The 19816-nt window shown below is 38.4% G+C and overlaps 1 protein-coding gene and 3 non-coding genes across 5 annotated transcripts in view; all 4 read right to left on the bottom strand.

Moving 5' to 3' along the window:
* WDR43 (WD repeat domain 43) overlaps nt 1-19816 on the bottom strand; it is a 39041-nt gene that overhangs the window by 1595 nt on the left and 17630 nt on the right. The window contains exons 4-18 of one of the 2 annotated variants that reach the window (XR_015136613.1): nt 19280-19400; nt 18359-18498; nt 17028-17130; nt 16435-16499; nt 13765-13936; nt 12115-12201; nt 11079-11210; nt 9649-9780; nt 9209-9307; nt 7170-7256; nt 6553-6584; nt 4213-4276; nt 2049-2162; nt 1468-1537; nt 91-140 (exon numbers count right to left, since the gene is read on the bottom strand). Coding sequence is in view for 1 of the 2 variants with exons in the window: in XM_086326141.1 (XP_086182267.1) it covers nt 91-140; nt 1468-1537; nt 2049-2162; nt 4213-4276; nt 6553-6584; nt 7170-7256; nt 9649-9780; nt 11079-11210; nt 12115-12201; nt 13765-13936; nt 16435-16499; nt 17028-17130; nt 18359-18498; nt 19280-19400 (1369 nt within the window). In the remaining variant the exon portion in view is untranslated. The remainder of the gene's footprint in view (nt 1-90; nt 141-1467; nt 1538-2048; nt 2163-4212; nt 4277-6552; nt 6585-7169; nt 7257-9208; nt 9308-9648; nt 9781-11078; nt 11211-12114; nt 12202-13764; nt 13937-16434; nt 16500-17027; nt 17131-18358; nt 18499-19279; nt 19401-19816) is intronic. The other variant, XM_086326141.1, reaches the window with a different exon arrangement.
* LOC147362934 (small nucleolar RNA SNORD53/SNORD92) lies at nt 10807-10882 on the bottom strand. Its single transcript, XR_015137502.1, has one exon. It is a non-coding gene; the product is annotated as a small nucleolar RNA SNORD53/SNORD92 (small nucleolar RNA).
* Nucleotides 11553-11630, bottom strand: LOC147362933 (small nucleolar RNA SNORD53/SNORD92). Its single transcript, XR_015137501.1, has one exon. It is a non-coding gene; the product is annotated as a small nucleolar RNA SNORD53/SNORD92 (small nucleolar RNA).
* Nucleotides 18783-18867, bottom strand: LOC147362932 (small nucleolar RNA SNORD53/SNORD92). The gene has a single exon (XR_015137503.1). It is a non-coding gene; the product is annotated as a small nucleolar RNA SNORD53/SNORD92 (small nucleolar RNA).

The raw sequence follows: 19816 nt of genomic DNA, 5'->3' as shown, positions 1-19816 counted from the left end.
AGTAAGCAAAGAAAGCATGATTGAAGGCCTCAGTCTTACAGAGTACAAGGATATAAGGCATGTTTATGTACCAGGAAACAAATTACTCACATCAGAATCCTTATCTGCTATTTCATCATCAGATTCCTCTTCAGAAGATTCTGTAAGAAGAGGGAAACCTAGTTTTAATTTTGTGATCAAAGCAAAGAGCATAGCACTGAAAGCTAATAAATGGAATCAGACTCCTGAATTTACTTTTAGAAATGTATTTAGCTGTCCTCCATCTAAGAAGGATTATGTTCTACTTCTAAAAGAAGCACAATGTTATGCCAATTATATCTCAACAAAAGGGGGGAGGAAAGGTGGGATCACAAGAAGTGTAATTAATTCAGGTACATTTTTATGTTCTTCAGTTATGTTTTATAGCTTTCTCTATAAAGGTTTTGCTTCATTTTTTAGAGGTATTTCTAGATAGTTTTGGATGCTGCTGTGAAAGGGATCTTTTTTCCTAATACATTTTCTGAATGGGACATTATGGACATACAATTACTGGGACATAATAATGCTACCAATTCCTTTTTTGCTAGATCTTGGTATCCAGTAAGCTTGCCTATTTGCGTATCTTAATAACAATGCAACTGCAGATTCTGCTGTATTTTCTATGTGGAGAAGAAAAACAACTGCAAGGTCCAATGTTCTAGAATTCATTTCTTTCATAAAGTATAAGGCAGGATATCCAGAAGTAATAAAAGGTACACTATTGTCTTGTTAATGACTTTATGGGAATGCTTCTAAACCTTATGTCTGATGTAGATTTATTAAGGAAACTCCCTTACTTAAAATCCTAGGCTGCTTAATATATAGTGCTCATGGTAATCTGTTAATGTGGTAATAACTACAGTGATAAGGTTTCTTGACGCTAAATCATGTTATAATCTTTAAATACATTCTACTTGACAATGAAACATGATTTTACTTCTATAATTAATCTGCTACTTAGGATATTTGAGGATGGCCTAAAATGCTATTTTGACTACATTTTTCTGGTTCTGATTCATAAAATGCCTGAACTGTTCATATATGACAAAAATGACTTGTTCCTTAAAAGACTAATAAAAGTCATTTATAAAACCTGTGTCTGGTACCTTGTGAGGAAAGATTTTGATTAAGTAAATTCAAAACTATTACTTCAAGGTTTCTCTAAGTCAATTTGGTCACTGAAGCTTCCCAAGAAATTACCTATACCATCCAGGTTTTCTGTATGTGCATGGCTGTTCATGGTGTTCTATTTAAATCTCTTCCATACCTGATGCTCTTTTTTGTTACTCTATTTGTGCCCTCTCTTTCATTTGATCACATTTCTGCCGGTTTCGCCAAGGGCTTGTCCGTTTTATCAGGGAAGGTGTGCCAAAGCACGATCTTACTCACAAGTCGCAGAGTTGAGCCAATGTGAAAATGAATTGTTAAGCATATACCCTAAGTCCTTACCTTCTTCATACACCAACTTTGCCTTCTGAGCAGGACAAGTCGTTTCCTTTGTTTTCTCTGACGCTGTAACCTGAAAGACAATCAAGTGCTATTGTGAAGTGGAATGTAAATTTATCTCAAGTATCACACAACCTCCCCAACAGTAAACTCACCCTCACCCTCATCCATGAAATGGATGACCTTAACATGATGCAGTTCAAATATCAGGCAAAAGGCAAGTGCATCAAATCCAAGAAAGAATTACTCTGTGTAATTACTCTGAAAATGCTTCTCAGGTTAAGATTTCCTTCTGTGACCAAAAGCTGCAGCAATACCCTGCAACTCTTGCTCACAGCACCACAACCACTCTAACTATATTAAGTTCAAACATTGATGGTGACGAGCTAAAGTTGACTCAAGTACAACAAAGCTTACTTACTATCAAATACATAGCACTGCCTAGTTAAAAATTAGGTCTTCATCTACCAGTCTTTGTTTTAACTGAAATGGGGCACTTTCAACAGCCAGGCAAACAATCCTTATTCCTCTCTCCATTACTCTCACATTCAAATGTTTGGCACAAAACAATCTGATCTACTCACTTGTGTGATTAGAAGGATAAGCTTTCCGTGAAGGTGGGAGAGCTTCTGAAAAGTTTTTACTCTGCTTTCCATTAACTGGTACAGGGTCCCCAGCTGGGGTACCAAGTCAGGCAACTACAGAAAGACGACAATAAAAAAGATACTTTGACACTATCATAACAAAACATAGATAACAAATATATAAATCATGCTCACATATGCCTGCAGATTCAGCCCCAAGCAAATGCTTGCACTTCTAGCGGCAGTGGCAGCCTGTCACATAGCCTAGCAAAATCTCAAACTTTCAGATGCCTTTACTGTACTAACGGCAAAAACAAATAATACATTTTTAAAAAAGAATGATACAAGGTCAGGAGAAACTGCAAGGCAAGACAAACTGCAGGCTGGGGCCTCTTTGTGCTGATCATATTATTTTTGAGAACATCAATATAAAGGAGACACTAAATAAAAAGTACCCTCAACCACATTTTTCTTAAAAAGGACTTCACTCTGAAACTTCCTCTCTGATGATATCACAGGATCAACCTCTACCATTAGGTCCCAGTAGCTAGAGGAAGCTTTTCAGAGCTTCCAGAGACCCACTGGACAGAGTGACAGACTACAAAGCTGACCTTAGAGTATTTCAAACATACTTCCTGTTAAACATACTTCCTCTGACTTATGCTTCAGAAATTAAAGCAGGAAATTATTTTATTCGTCCCTCCAGAGCTGTAGAAATAGGGACCCTACTCTTTGCCCTTTAACTAGCCTTTACTTGCCCTCCTATCTGACACTAAAGTAAATAAGAGTATTTCATTCAAATGTTAAATTTTTAAACAGTGAAAATGAGTGTGTGTACATTACTAAAGCCCCCATGCCTAGCAATCTTTGACTTAAGAGAAAGTGCTTAAAGATACCTGATAAGGAAGAAATTAAGGCAAGGTGGAAGAAAAGCACTGTTCTCTGAGGAAAAAGGACTGTTTTGGGCTGCAGAGCCTACCCCATACTGTACTTCCACAGTCTATTCTGCCCTGACCTACGTTACACAACTACCATTCCGTAGTTATAACTGAAGGGTTGAATCCAGAAGGGATTCACTTCAAGTCCTCCTAAGGCTCTTTTCACCTCTAAGCAATTCAACAAGGTCACAAAGTAAATGCTGTACTATGCTTGTGGTGATCTCTCCATTCCCATCACCATGCCACTCAACCACCACCCCCCAATCTCCCAAGGCTTCTGTAAGCTAGGAAAACCAATATGCATTCTGTTTCCTGTCTCTTCCCCCATTTTCACTCACTGACAGAGATAACCACAGACATACAGAGAATGAACTGCCAAACTCAAAACAGGTTATCCAGTAGCCTTTCCTATCTCAAACTCCTGAAGGAAAAGGAGCCTGAGAACAAGGGACAGTGATCAGGCAAGAATTGAGTGAAACTGTGTTAAGAAAGGAAGAGCTATAGTTTAAACAGCAATTAAGAATTTTCAACTCTCCATTAAAATCTTTCAAGAAAACCTACTGAAAGATGCTAGATAATCAAATAAAAGGAGGAAAATGCCAACTGCATGATTTTATTTCTAGTTTATTCATTTCTGAATTAATGATGTGGTAATAACACAACTTCTATTATGAGATATAGAACTATTTTTTTTTTCTGGTGCTGCTTTAAGATTTTACACTCCCTCCCTTACATCTGTACAGGTAATAAGGAGCTGACAGTAGCCCCAGCGAAACGTCAGGTATTAAATATTTATATAATTTTTATCACAAACTACCCATTTAGCCTCCTGAGGCAATGTACAACAGAAATGTTAACACGGGGGATATGAACTTTTAAAAGTTACTAAGCTTTTTAGCAGGAGGTGGAGAGATACATACAATGTAAAGATAATTTTGCTAAACAGGTTGTGTATATAAAAAAACATCTGAAGGCTCCTATGTAACTTTTCTCCTTTCTGCATTTTTCAAGCTTCTCTACAGAATATATATTACTTCTAAAACCTGGGTCAACAAAAGACCGGTTTACAAAAGTTAACAACAATGACAGTATGATACTGCACCTGGGAAAAAACAAAACCTTTAAAAGAAGCGGCTGACAGTCAAAGGGCAGATGGTTTTTGTTAAGCCATCACTTTATAATCCTTAGCAAATCCAAACTATTCAACTCCAAACGAACAGACTTACTGTGGATAAGTAGGATGCATGGACCGTTAACACACATTTTAGCCACTGAACCATTAAAATAGCACTGAAAAACAACAAACAAACAACAAATCAACTAACATTCACAAATCCAAAAGTAAATACAACAGAGTTATAAAGATCTAGAAAATGACTCTGCTAAGTCGCTTCAGTCATGTCCGACTCTGTGCGACCCCAGAGATGACAGCCCACCAGGCTCCCCCGTCCCTGGGATTCTCCAGGCAAGAACACTGGAGTGGGTTGCCATTTCCTTCTCCAATGCATGAAAGTGAAGTCGCTCAGTCGTGTCCGTTTCTTAGCGACCCCATGGACTGCAGCCTACTAGGCTCCTCCGTCCATGGGATTTTCCAGGCAAGAGTACTGGAGTGGGGTGCCATTGTCAACCACTATTGAATATGACAGTCCTTTCATCCTTTCACTGGGTCTATTTGAGGTCTGTGTAATATAGGAATCTCTTGGGGAAGGGAGAGGGGAGTAAGATGGACTAGGTAACAGGACAAAAACCCCTTCCTCTAAAAATAATTCAATTCCAGATATAAAACTAATGTTTTACTTCATAATTAGCTGATACCAAGGCACTAAACTGGGCTCAGTTGACACTGCATTTTATGCTCATGTATCTGAGCCCATCTATTCATCATAAGGTACAAACAGCAAAAGATTTCCAAACCAGCATGAAGACAAACATGGGCCACAAATGTAAGTCAGGCCCTAATTAATGAACTCTTCAACTATCCTCTGTGAGCTCCAAAGTCTAATGGAGTCTATCAGGAAAAACAACTTAGAAAAGAAAAAATATATTATAGACACTGATGATGCCATCAGATCAGATCAGTCGCTCAGTTGTGTCCGAGTCTTTGCGACCCCATGAATCGCAGCACGCCAGGCCTCCCTGTCCATCACCACCTTCCGGAGTTCACGCAGACTCACGTCCATCGAGTCAGTGATGCCATCCAGCCATCTCATCCTCTGTCGTCCCCTTCTCCTCCTGCCCCCAATCCCTCCCAGCATCAGAGTCTTTTCCAATGAGTCAACTCTTCGCATGAGCTGGCCAAAGTACTGGAGTTTCAGCTTTAGCATCATTCCTTCCAAAGAAATCCCAGGGCTGATCTCCTTCAGAATGGACTGGTTGGATCTCCTTGCAATCCAAGGGACTCTCAAGAGTCTTCTCCAACACCGCAGTTCAAAAGCATCAATTCTTCAGTGCTCAGCCTTCTTGACAGTCCAAGTCTCACATCCATACATGAGCACAGGAAAAACCATAGCCTTGACTAGACGGACCTTTGTTGGCAAAGTAATGTCTCTGTTTTTGAATATGCTATCTAGGTTGGTCATAACTTTCCTTCCAAGGAGTAAGCATCTTTTAATTTCATGGCTGCACTCACCATCTGTAGTGATTTTGGAGCCCAGAAAAATAAAGTCTGACACTGTTTCCACTGTTTCCCCACCTATTTCCCATGAAGTGGTGGGACCAGATGCCATGATCTTCGTTTTCTGAATGTTGAGCTTTAAGCCAACTTTTTCACTCTTCACTTTCACTTATCATCAAGAGGCTTTTTAGTTCCTCTTCACTTTCTGCCATAAGGATGGTGTCATCTGCATATCTGAGGTTATTGATATTTCTCCCGGCAATCTTGATTCCATAGTACAAGCTTAATATATTTGAGAAATCAACATCCCCTGCGTGTGTGCTAAGCTGTTTCAGTCGTGTCTGACTCTTTGCGACCCTATGGACTGTAGCCCGCCATGCTCCTCTGTCCATGAGATTCTCCAGGCAAGAATACTGGAGTGGGTTGCCATGCCCTCCTCCAGGGGATCTTCCTGACCCAGGGATTGAACCTGTATCTCCTACATCTACCTGCACTGGCAGGCGGGTTCTTTACCACTGGCACCACCTGAGGAAGCCCATCAACATCCTATCTAAATGTTTAATCATCAAATTAACAAAAGATGACTCGTAAGATTTAGTTATATAAAATTGTTTCCTTATAGTGTCTTTTAGCAACTACCAGAGACTGAACAAGTTCTACAAATGGCCAGTTTTACACATCATGATTAGGCCTAAATCATTAAAAATTAATCCACTAAATGGCCTGCGTTGTTTTCTAAAAGAAAGGAAAAAAACTCTAATACAATCTTGGAAATAAGAATCATTCAATTTAAAGTAAGTGCAGAGATCAATATTTCACACTTAAAAGAGTTTTATTAAAATTTCGGGCTACCTACTATGTAGTAACATGCTGTAAGACATTGCTGTTATTAAACAATCACATTTAAAATATTTATAATATCAAAGCAATTTAGGTTGCCCAAACGTCTTACCTATTAGGATGTCCTTGTAATCTCTTTGTAAGCTGAGGAAAAGAAAAACAGTATTAGTCACAGTACTTCAGAGCCAGCCAATCTCCCATCAATTCACACGAAAACACATCCAGGGAACCAAAGGAAAAGAACAGCCATATTAGGAAATCATTATTCTTGTTTCCTAACTCCTAAATGTTTTGACCAATTTAACATCATCTAGGAATACACTCCTAAAATAACAGTAATTATCTGATAAAAATCTAGGCTAGGATTTATGAATGAAATGTCCAAAACAGACACAAAGACAGAAAATAGATTAGCGGTTGCCAGACACTGGGGAGTAAGGACAAATGGGACGTGACTAATGGGTACAGGCTTTCTTTTGGTGCGGCAGTTGTACAGTCTATAATATACTATACAACACTGTACACTTTAAAGGTATGTAAATTATATCTCAATTTTTAAAATATATAGAAAAAAATCTAGGTTAGGAAACTTTTGGCTGAGGAGATCTAGTGGTCATCTATCACCCACTCTTAAGCACCCTGCTCGCTTACATACTGCAAATCCATGTCTGGATTTTCATCTTCGAGTCACAGCATTAGGACCTTAGAATGAAAAGTGTACTCAGTTACCTCTTGCAACAACGGAATAACAGCATGCAGGGGCATCCTTAATACAGTTCTCTTTATTAAGTTTAAATTCCTAGTTTGAAGTACTTTCTGTGAGGGGGGAAAAAAAATATAAATAAGCATACTCAGAAACTAAGGACACTACAGGAAATACTGTCAGTAAAAATGATCTTAAAAACCACACAATGAAGAACCAACTGAATTTTAGCAAATAAAGGTTGGGATTAAATGAAGAATGCACTATTTCTTATGGCTATCAGACAAGTATAGTCGGCAAGTTATCAGGACATTTACTCCTTGGACTCTTTACCTTCTAGCTTTCCCTTCAACCCACCTCCCTCAGGCAACTACTGAAGTATATATTTGGTTTGCATTTTCTAGAATTTTTATATAACTGAGAGCAAGCTATATGTACGTTTTTGCCTGGCTTCTTTCTCATAGCGTAAGTTTGAGATTCATCCATGTTGTTGATGAAGCAATACCCATTCCTTACACTGCTAGATAATAGTTTGTTTATCCCTTCACATGTGGAGAGTTCTTTCCAGCTTGGGGCAGGTATTCCTGTACAAGTCTTTGTATGACACTGGTTCTTGTGGTAAATACCTAAGGACAGAATGGCACATTCTTGTGGTAGATGTGTCCTTAAGAAACTGCCAAACTGTTTTCCAAAGCAGGTGTACTATTTTACCTCCCACCAGCAAGACATGAGAGTTTCAGTTACTCTGCATACTCCCCAACGGACAGTACTGCTGTTTAACTTTTAATAAATCGTAACGGACAGGTAGCTGTCATCTCATTGTGGCTTTAATTTGCATTTATGATGATTAATGATGTTTAATACCTTTATATGCACTCACTGGCCATTGGAGTATCTGTGAAATATCTGTTCACACCTTTACCAATTGGTTTTTATTTGAGTCTCACAAATAAGTTAAAAGAGTTCTATAAATTCTGGATGTAAGTTTTTTGTCTGATACATAAGTCGCTTTTTTTTGCCAACCTATGGCTTGCCTTTTCATTATCTTAACAGTGCCATTTCAAGAAAGCAGCTTTAATTTTTTATTAAATCCAAGGGACCAATATTTCCCTAAGTGTGGATTTTGTTGGAATATAGTTTTAAAGAAAGAGAAAAAATAAAAGTTTACAAGATAATCAGCCAGAGGTAAATATTAACTGGATATTTGATAATTTTAAGGAATCATCATTTCCTTTTTTTAGGTGATAACAGATTGTGGTTATGTTTTTAAAAGGAATTGCTATTGTCAGAGTTGAACAGGGGTATATTTGTGGTTGAAATAAATAATAGGTCTGAAATTTGATTCACTATAATCTGGGGAGGGGCATGGCAAACAGATAAAACAAGAACAGGTTGGTTAGTGTTGATAATTTTTGAAACTGAGTGATGGGTTCACTGTGGCCCATTGTACTATTACGAGATGTTTCTTTAAAAAAAAAAAAAAGATAACTGATTCACTTGTACTACTAAGGAATTTTTCAAAGCACAATTAAGTAAGCTATGATGGCAAATAAGTTATATTTTTTTAAAACACTGTTTTCTGTAGCTTATTTTTCACCAAATCCTCACCGAGGTTTCTTCACCATGTTAGACTAAAATCGATCTCCCAAGATACATACGCTCACAAACTGTTTTGAAAGTGATTTCAGGTTTTCACATATGTCTGGTTTCCCCCCTCATTTTACAAAATCACCTTAAACATAGGACATTCCCATTTAGATCAAAATATAAAGCAGAGAAACACTATTCATGGGTTGCCTATTCAAGTCACATCTATACTAAGTGGCACCAAGAGTCACTAATAACAAATGCGCTGAGCAAATGGAAACCTGCTTTAATCTAATCAGGTAGTGCTTAAGTCCATTTTTTTTTTACACTTAAATTTTCTCTACAGACCACTTTCAAATTCTGGAATTTAAGAGGACCGAATTAAGCAACATACAAGCAGTCACCAACTTACAAACACAAAAATAGCAAATGCCTCCCTTTTATATACCCCCAACCCTCTTGAATTTTTCCCTCAAACCTCCTATCCATTGCCAAGGTTCCACCTCACCGCCCCCTCTCACGGCCAGGGGGAAATAAGTTTCTGGAATCCAGAGTAAAAACTCAGGAACGCATTTTCCTACAGAAAAAAATATAAATTGTGATCTAGAATGCTGAGTATTATAATTCAGCTACACAACGTTTATAAAGGCTTTTGTGAACTAAAGCCTAAGAACCCAGTAACAAGTCACAACAATATTTCTATGAGAAAATGCATTCCAGGTTCAAAATAACTCAATTCAATCCCTTTGTAGGTTGGTGACTGTCTGTATAGTGCCACCAAGAGACAGACATTTGACTAAACTCACAAAACAGTAAATTCAAGACAGTACATGACTATTCACTCTGTAAATGTGCTGTCAATTGCCTTCTAAGAAAAATTAACCATCTTATTCCTTTAAAAACTGCTATAATACTTACATTTAGAATTTCAAAATCATTACTTTCTAAGCCCTGTGTGAGGAGAACTGGAAAACTATTTGTCTGTGGAAGGTTGTCCTTTTCTTTTTTTGAAGCTATATCCAGGGCTCCCAGGCGTTCTTCAATGCTAACCTACAGAATATAAATGACCAGTTAATGTTGCACCAGACAAGACCTAAACCAGTTTGGTCAAATTACTGTGTTTATGTCTCAGGAGACAAAAAGCTCTAACTGATTTACACCTCAACACTGAAGAACACAAACATGCTCTTTCTCATTCCAATAGAATCTCATCACCATAAAGCCAATGCGGCACACGAGTGTAACATCTACAGTCCACGTTCACAGATTTTGGGGGGGGGAGAAAAAACCTGAAAAATCACAATTTGAGAATTTAATTCATAAAAATCCCTCTGTAAGATTCAAAAAAGAGAAGGGTCTGACATCTGATTACTAGAGCCTAAGAAAAAACCTATAATTTCCCCCTTCTATAGTTTTCTATAAAAGCTTCCCCGTAGTATAACCTTCTCTTGCCATCAACCTCAAATCTCTTGCTAACAAATATTATCGAAAGAGCACAGATTCTCCCCCAAATTTATAAGATGTCTTCCTATTTTCCTTTTTATTTGCTACAGAAACTGACTTGTACTTAACCAATCCCTCTGAAAGCAAATCTAACAACTATGTTCTGCCAGCCCCTTGGTAAATGAATCAAAATACAAATGATCTATTATTACCAAAACAAACAAATATGCTTTGGTAAAGCCTCCTGTCTGGGATATGTTTTACGAAAAACAATTTTTAAAAGGTAGGATGAAATTAAAGGGTTGTATCCAGGCCAAGCTAGAGAGAGTTGGCCATTATTTTTACATACAGATACCACGTTATTGAGTAATAATTTTTATGAATAAAGCTAGACATTTAAAATCAGGTAAAGAAACATAACATTCTTTCTCTAACGATAAAACAGTTAAAATTTTAGATTATTTAGATAAGAGTGACAAGTGAATGGAAGACAAAAAAGAGGACTTTTCATTGACAAGAAGAGTAAACCATAAGAGGGTTTTAAAAGTTGCAAAAGAATGAAACTTATAAGTGCTTTAAAAGATTATAACGATGATCACTTTTAAAGACTAACTGGCCCTAAACCAGCCAGGAATGCTCAGACAGCCAAGAGAAAAGGCATCATTGGAACTCAGCAACATGCGAAACCCAATGAAAATCATCACAGCAAGTCCTGGTTTAAACCACAATTACCTTATACAGCTAAAAATTAACACATGGCCAGAAGAGCACCCTCTTTAGTTAACAGAGTTTTGTCCTCTCCATTTTCTGAAGTCTTCAGCTTTGGCTCCTTCCAATACATTCATTAGATTCTCCCAAGTCATCTTAAATTTCAAACTAAAACATGGTCAGAAGGATTGTATTACCTCCTTTTCCCCCAATTTCCTCTTGCTCTCTACTTCCTTGGTCTGTGGAGGAGGAGGCTTGACAGCTGCATGATGACCAGGTATCCCGGGCACCAGAACTTTTGCTTCAGAATTCATCACTGGTGTCCTCACCTGTTACACAGGAATAGGAAGCATGTGACAAAGGAAATTATGTCTTTAGTCCTTGTAACATTTATCCCCAGTGAGAAAACTAACAGATTTTAAAAGGTTTTTCTACTGAAAAGTTTAATACAACTAACTCAATAGGATATGAATTAAAGGTACATTTTAACTGAATATGGGCATTTAAGTACAATCTGAACATTCATGGTTTTAAAGCTTTCAACACCAGGTAAGAGAAAGAATCAAGAAAAACAAAAATCTACCTATTACCTAATGACACATTGACTTAAAAATGTTAATAGTGAAGCTGTCCCTTTTACTACTACCTTCAATAATTGATCTTTGCCAGAAATGCTCAGACAGCCAAGAGAAAGGTGTCATCTCTGAAACTCAGCCAGAAGCGAAACCGTATGGATGTCATCATAGCATATCTTGGTCATTAGACTGCCAAACACAAGTCTACATGTAGATGCCACATTATATTCAAAATAGAGCATCACAATAACGCTCTTATATATGGTATTTAATTCCAGCCCCATCACGGATTCAAGTTTTATTTCACCCTGAAATACAACAATCCTCTCAACAAAGTTATGGTGCTTTTTAAGTACAGAAACTGATAAAAATAATTTATCAACAAATCTGATATTTATTCAGTGATACTGCATGGGGGGATAGAGGAGGAAGAATTAAATCCAAGGTTTTCAACTTCTAGTCACCTATCCACTGATTCATTCAACAAATTAAGAACACAGAAATGAATAAAGTTTTACAATATTGATATCTAACACCTAATCCCACAAAGTTAAGACAAGATCACAAATAAAGATAATATTTAAAGTCTAAAATAGTATTACATAATGATTCAATTCAAATATCTTTTTTCTTAACTTCTAATATACAATGCACTCACCTTTGTTATAGCTGTTTCTACTTTTGGGGCCCAGCAGTTTGAAATATCTCTTATTAAACACATATGAGGTTCTTTGGGATTCAAAGCCTGGGGACGGGATTTTCAAGGGGGACAGAAGGTGGAAGAGGGGGGAAAAAAACTGTTAAACAGAGTAATTGGGAGTAAGAATAAAGTGAAAAAGAAATGCCTACTTGTGCATATTTATAAAAATACAAAAAGGTATAGAAGGTTTCCAGAAAAAACTCCTGGTCACTCAGACTGATCATCATTCAGACTGGGGGCATTTGAGGAAAACGGATAAACTCTGAAGATAGCAAACATAATGTCTACTTTCCTTAGTTATGAACTGCTCTAAGTTTTCATATGTGCACCTTCAAAAGATTGAGATTTTAAATCTAACAAGTTTTAAAGAAAATATTATCAGCTCATTGCCCTTGTAAAGAGTAATCTGCTAAAAAAGACTTGTCCTACTCTAAAATTTCCTACTGCTATCCTTCCACAGGCTAGTCAAAGACAAGCAGTGGCTCAAAGGTGAATTTCTATGTCCTGATACAGTAATAAACAGTTAAGTTTATGCAGCAAAACCCCTATGTATCTACAAGGCTTTAAAGTTATAGGTAATTTCCTATATCCACATTATCAATCAATATCTGAAAGACATAAAGCAAACAGGTAACAGGCTGCATCTGGAGAGTGGGATTATTAAAGGAGTCACATATGGTGAGAGACTTATGTTCACAGCTTAACACTTCTCTCCCCTTTTTTATATCATATCCATGTATTATGTTTTTTAAAAGTAAGTAAATAGTTTTAAATCGAATCAACAACAGATTGCCTGAGCAAGAAATATTCTCTCACCCATGTTGCCCACGCTCTGCAACAAGAGAAGCCACCGCCTTCTCACAGCCTCATCTACTGGATATGCTCATAATTACATACCAGAAGTCCTCAAGAAACTTTTGTAATCAAAAATTTTAAATCATTGCCCCACCAACACATTTCTACTTGGAATATTCAATGTGTGGTATTACCATGAAATCTTATTTATCTTTTGGGTAACTGGGCAACATTCACCCATACCTGTGGCTACTGAGCACTTGAAATGTGACTAGCCCAAAGTGGTATGTGCTTACAAGTGAATAATACATGCCAGACTTCAAAGACATAATACCAAGTAAAGGAAGGAGAGTAAAACATCTCAAATAATGTTTTATATTAACTCGGGATTAAAATATTATTTTGGATATACTGAGTTAAGTAAAATTACATCGGTGACCCTTGAACAATGCAGAGCCTAGGTGCGCCAACCTTCCATGCAATCGAAAATTCATCACTTATAACTTATAATGTATCCATAGTTCTGGCAACTGTGGATTCAACCACCTTGGATGGTGTAGTAGTACAGTACTTACTATTGAAAAAAGCCATGTAAAAGTGGACCCACACAGTTCAAATCTGTGTTGTTTAAGGATCAACTGTAGAACCAAAGCTCTCACAAGTTAAAATAAACCACCCACTGAAAGGTCCCTCAGTTAAAGGGAAATATATGACATCTTAAGTATTCCAATAAGCACAGTGTACCCTTTCACAATCATCATCTACAGAGATGTACTGATGTTACACTACTTTACTTCAGGAGCATGTACGTACCACTCGCTCAATGGTGGGCTGAAACCAATTGCCATATACGAGCAACAATGACATTTTGTCTGAGCAGAAACCAGCTGCTAAAATAGGGATAGGTTTTGGTGTTGATTTCTTGCCTTTCCCAGGTGTTGCTATCTGAATTGTACAGTTCGAAGTCAAAGGCTTTTTGCAGTACCTAGAAATGGAAAAACAAATAGATAAGAAAATGTGAAAAGAGGACTTCCCTGGTGACGCAGTGGGTGAGAACCTGCCTGCCAATACAGGGGACATGGATCCAATCCCTGATCTGGGAAGATCCCACATGCCAAGGAGCAACTAAGCCCATGAACCACAACTACTGAGCCTGTGCTCTAGAGCCTGGGAGCCAAAACTATTGAAGCCGGGACGCTACAGAGTCCATGCTCTGCAACGAGCAGCCACCACAATGAGAAGCCCACACACCACCACAAGACTAGCCCCCACGATGAGAAGCCCACACACCACGAGAAGAGTAGCCCCCATTTACCACAACTAGAGAAAGCCCGCACAAAGCCATGAGGACCCAGTGCAGCCCAAAAATAAATTAATTAAATATAAAAAAAGAAAATGTGAGATAGCATTTCACACTAATTCTTTGAAGCTGGTGTCAAGTAAAGAAATGGGATCCTCCACTGGCCTCCATGTCAGCACCAGGAGTGAGAGGGTCCCCAGAGCGCCACTGTTTCTGTCATCTGTCCCCACCCTGCCAACATTCAAGACCTCACCACCAAAATCTGCCATGAGGTACACCTGCTCTATCCCCACAAAAGGCCCCAAGCTTCCAAGTGCTCTCTCACCACCATGAGCTTTCAGACCCAAATGGCTCTGTCCACACCCCTACTCCCCTCAGGCCCATCTCTAAACGCTTCCAATCTCCGAACACTCATCATGACCTCTGCAACACACTTCCAGGAGCAAAACAGTCAGTAAAATATAAATGAAATTAAATCCTCAACTTCAGAGCTCCCCTCACCTTGTGCCAGGACCCTTCGCCATGACTTAAGTGTGCACCTTGTTCTTCACTAACGTTCACTACAAGCAGTCTCTTCTTCCACCATCTCTAAAACCACTGAAATTGTCGTCACCAGCTAATGCTAATCCTGTGGCCTCTGGATCACTCAGCCCTTCTTTAAGATGTGAGTGGCTCACTGTCATTCTGTCCAACAATTCTGCTGAAGAATTCCCTTCCTGGTGACTTCCACCGGTGACTTCCACACATGGCGTGCAGACGGATGATCCTTCTGACACCGCCCCCCCGCCTCAGTCCTAAGCCTTTTGCCTCCAACAACCTTATCCATCCCTGTATCTCAGCCACACACACTCACACCACAGACATCTTATCACCGGTAAGTACACATCCTCCATAAATAATTCCAAGTCTAAGCATCCCACTAGCTTTCCAACTCTCTCTTCCTAGTTTCCCAACTCCACAACCATCTCCAGCCAGGATTTTTGGCCTCTGCTTTGGCCATTACCCTTCTATGGCCTATTCTCTTTGCAATGTCTTAAAATTTAGGTCAAACCCCATCAATTATCAGTTTAAAACCCTTTAATGGTAGGCTACTGCCCAAGAAGAAATGCCCAGTCCTTACTGTGGCCCTCTTCTGGGCCCTCAGTTATACGTTCCACGTACACATATGACTATGGGAACAAAGGCCTCGAGGGCTACACACCAAAAGGTTAACAGCTGCCTCTAAGGAGTGGAACTCAATGGAGCTCCAGAGACTTGGGTTTTATAACCATCCATGTGTCCTGAATGTTTTAAAATAAATGTATACTGCTCTCATACTTCCTATTGTAAAAGGAAGGGCAGTGGTGGTGGTGGTGTAGTCACTAAGCCGTGTCTGACTTGCAACACCGTGGAGTGTAGCCTGCCAGACTTCTCTGTCCATGGGACTCTCTAGGCACGAGTACTAGAGTAGGCTGCCATTTCCTTCGCCAGGGGATCTTCCTGACCCAGGAATTGAACCCGGGTCTCCTGCATTGCAGGCAGATTCCTTACTGACTGAGCTACAAGGGAAGCTGCCAACTGACAATAAAAAGTTGAAACCATTTTAAAGTTTCACATCATTATGCACACTGACTGAGTCTCAGACCATGTTCACAGCGTATGGTAAGAGCTGGCAAACTTTCTATAAAGAGCCCGATAGTAAATGTTTTTGCTTTGGTGGGGGCCACATATGGTCTCTACTGGATGCAGCCTGCAGGCCATAATTTACTGATTCCTGTTCTACGACTACTATACACAACATCAGCAACATTCCTCTCTGTCCACCAGAACACAAGCATTCACTGACCCACCACTGTGTGACAAGGGCAACACTATCAAAGTTAGAAATTAAAGCTTCACCAAAGCTCACAACAAAGTTTTCCTACTAAGCCAATTTCTTTTAAAATTTATGTTAGAACAAAATTTACTAAATACACAGCATAAAAAGCCACCCTCTTTAACCAGAAATATGAAGAAACAGGCCACAACTCCAAAACTCAAGTTTTCATGGGAATGTATGTATTCATACAGACAAAGAATTAAAGCTTTCAGAATGACATTACTGAAAAGTAACAAAGCAAAGAAGGCTGAGGTGGGAGTATAAACAAACAGTAGCAAGTCACAGAAAGAAAATAAATTTCTGACTTGAGAAATTTCTTACTTACCCATTTAGTATGTGTTCAAAAAGATGAACTTGACCATCTCTGCAAACAACAGCTAACTTGACAGGCTAAAACAAAAATGTAACATTACTCTAATAGAAAATATACTTCAGTCTACTCTAATAACTACTTATGAAAATCCAACTACCCTCTCCACCCTTCAAATAGTAACCAGAGATAAATCACAACAGTAAGGATGGACAACTTTTGAATTTAAAAATTATCACTGCCATCAAAAGAACAATTCAAATACAAGTTGTCAAGCTTATAAACAGAAGTTTAGACTATGAAGACCGTAGTCAATGACCATGCAGCCTGGAGGTTCAGAGGCACTAAGTTCCTGCCAAGTGCATTGGCTGACAACAGGGAACCGGCAGCATGCGTGTCTGGATCACTGAAAGCACCACCACGCCCTGGCCTTTCCCTTCATGAGCACTTAACACAGAACCCAATGTTCACTTCCAGCAGTCTAAGACTTTTGTTTTACTTCATTCTCTCTCTTTCCTGAACCATCACATTGTCAAAATCCCGATTTAAAAAGAGTATTTGTGAAGTCCAAAAACAAATTCACAAAAAAAAAAAAATAAGCCGCTTACCTCCTCTTTGTTTTCTGACAAAGTCAAGTCAATATAGACAGGCTCATCTGTAACTGTAAAAGACATCACTGCATTCTTCTCTTTGTTTTCTGACCGGACCTGCCTAGATAATAAAACCAAGGTTTAGACAGCAAGACACTGGGAGGGGGGAAAAAGGGGGCCAAAGAGCAGTTCATCTTTTGAAAGCTAAATAAGGTAATTAAAGGCAAAAATAAGCAAAATATTTGTGTCACTACCATGTACCATGGTTGCATGGGAAAAGAGAAAGCACTAACGTGTTTGTGGCAGACTTAAACAACGAACAACCTTCTTTTCCACAGACCATTTGTCTATCTTGATGGCAATGCCACTTTCTTGATCACTACAGCTTTGCAAGTCTTGAAGTGAGTCCTCCAACTTCTCTTTCAAAGTCATTTTGGCCACTCTAAGTGCTCTGCAGTTCCACTTGAATTTTAAAATCACATAGCTGGTATTTTGACTGGGTTCACTCAGAATTTATAGATTAATGCAAGGAGAATTAACATCATAGTAGTATTGAGAAAACAGAGTCCAGAAATAAACAGATAAATGACCTCATTGTTTGTTGATTCCTTATTTGAGAATATGCCTACTTGTTAAAATTTATTTGCAGACCCCAAAATCAGTATTTGCGGTGATTTCATGGTCTTTAACAGGTATACACAGAGCAGTGAAGACTATGAGCAGCCCAACACCCATGAGGTTAAACAAGGCGATGCTCTGCCTTTGTACTGCAGCTTTCACACTAAGGATTCTTTTCACAGCCTGCTTAGTGCCACACTTTTTGCTCCTGTGCTTTTGGTTGGTGACTTCTGTTTAAAATGGCCCCCAAGAATAATGCTGAAGTGAAGCCTAGTATCCCTAAGAGTAAAAGGGCTAAGATATTCTTATGGAGAAAGTGTCTGAGTTCGATAAACTGTTATTTAACATAAGTTCATCACCTATGTATGTGTGTATTAAACCGTCAGCAAACAGACATTACTGAACTAATCCAGTAGTCATTTCTTTCAACAAAATCAGAGATTTTCCTAAAAAAAAAAAATTTTTCAAGGTTTTTAAACTGCCCAGTCACAAAAATATTCAGCCTAGTGTACCTTTAAACAAGCACAGAGGAAGTTCTATAATGCAACAGTCTTAAATTTTTCTCATAAAGATCTGATTTTTAGGCAGGCTTAACTTCTCATTGTAAGTCAATGTAAATCTAACATTAGATACAATAAAGCCAATCTCATATTCATCACTTATATTAACCATGTAAATGTGACCAATCCTTTCAAGGTAATGTTACCTCCCAAATCCAAAAGATTACATACCAGACATTAAGTAACCGGTCATGGACTGCTCCAGATAAGAAATAAAGACCTGTAATTCCATCAAAGGGTTGGCTCTCATTAGGAGGTCTGATAGTAGTGAACGTTAGTGATGAAACTGGTGTCGCATGTCCTGTGAAGTGCTAGAGAAAGTTAAATCTCATTTAGGAGAAGATGGATATAAAGCGGTAACAAAAATTAAGAGTTCACATGTACCAAACACAATATAGATAATACATATATGAAATCAGAGCTCCAGACTAATTATTTGTGCTATATTCGTCTCACTTTAAAAAATTTCATCTGAAAATATCTGAACATTAAAGATGTCCCTTCCAACTCCCATGACCCTATCCCATAATCTTTTTTCCCTCCATCTTTACCCTAAAGACTCACTTCATTCTACCCATTTTAAAGGGGTGCTTGGGTGCTCAGACACAGCCAAGGAATTGTAGGTCTTCATGTTACTCTCAGTGAGTCGAAACCACAATTTTAAGGCATCATCACAGCACCAAAAGTTCAGTAACCCAAGTACACTGAATCGTAAGTCTGTATCTCCACAGTTAAGTATTGTGTTAATTCTAAGCTTCCTTAGTTAAATACTAAAAGTGTACCAAATACTGGATGCAAGCTAGAAATTAAAAATTACTATCATTATTACACACTTATAATTATCAACAGAGATTTAATTCAAATTCTACTCATTTCTTCCATTTATATTTATTTTTGCAATGCATGTGAAACAGACGTATCTAATTTATTTTAACAGATTTGGAGGCTAAATTTTGTCTATTAAAAATCTACTATTTCATATGTTTCAAAGTAACAAATCTTATAAAACAATATTCTCTTGTTCAGATTTCTGCCTTTCTCCATACTTGCTCCAGTCCACTGTTATGCTTATGACTAATTTGATCCACTCACTCTGTAGACTTCTTTGGTCTCCAAAACCCATAGTTTGATTGTTCGACCAGCTGAAAGCAACATCTTTCCATCTGGGCTGATACACAGGGAACTGACACTGCTATTATCACCTTTCCATTTGCTGTATTGAAGAGAAATAAAAACATCTCAGTAAATGGGGAGGAAACTTTACTCAGAGCAAAAACAAAAAACAAATCAGGCCTTAAAAATGCCACTTAAGATTCTAGGCCAAATGACAATCCTCCGAATCTTGAGTCAAGTAACCAACCCTGGACAGATCTCCAAGGTCCTGCCTCCCCAACAGGACAGAGAATCTGGAGAGGTACCAGGAAATGGGTAAGAGCTATGAGAGTGTACAATGGGTAGCTGTGTATCCTGTGATCCATGAGGTGGATTTTATTAATACCCAGGAAACTGGGCATGCTGGCTGGACCCCTGCAAAGCCACTGTCCCCTCCAAAGTTCCTGCATTCTCTGAAAGGTTGAGAATGTACTTGGTAGCACAAATGATCTCTCAACCTATGGTACAAAAAGGCTA

This window comes from Bos grunniens, chromosome 11, assembly GCF_055505025.1.
Source record: "Bos grunniens cultivar Pamir isolate PY7600 chromosome 11, Bosgru_T2T1.0, whole genome shotgun sequence".
Lineage (NCBI taxonomy): Eukaryota > Metazoa > Chordata > Mammalia > Artiodactyla > Bovidae > Bos > Bos grunniens.
This window is presented reverse-complemented; position numbering and strand designations above follow the sequence as displayed.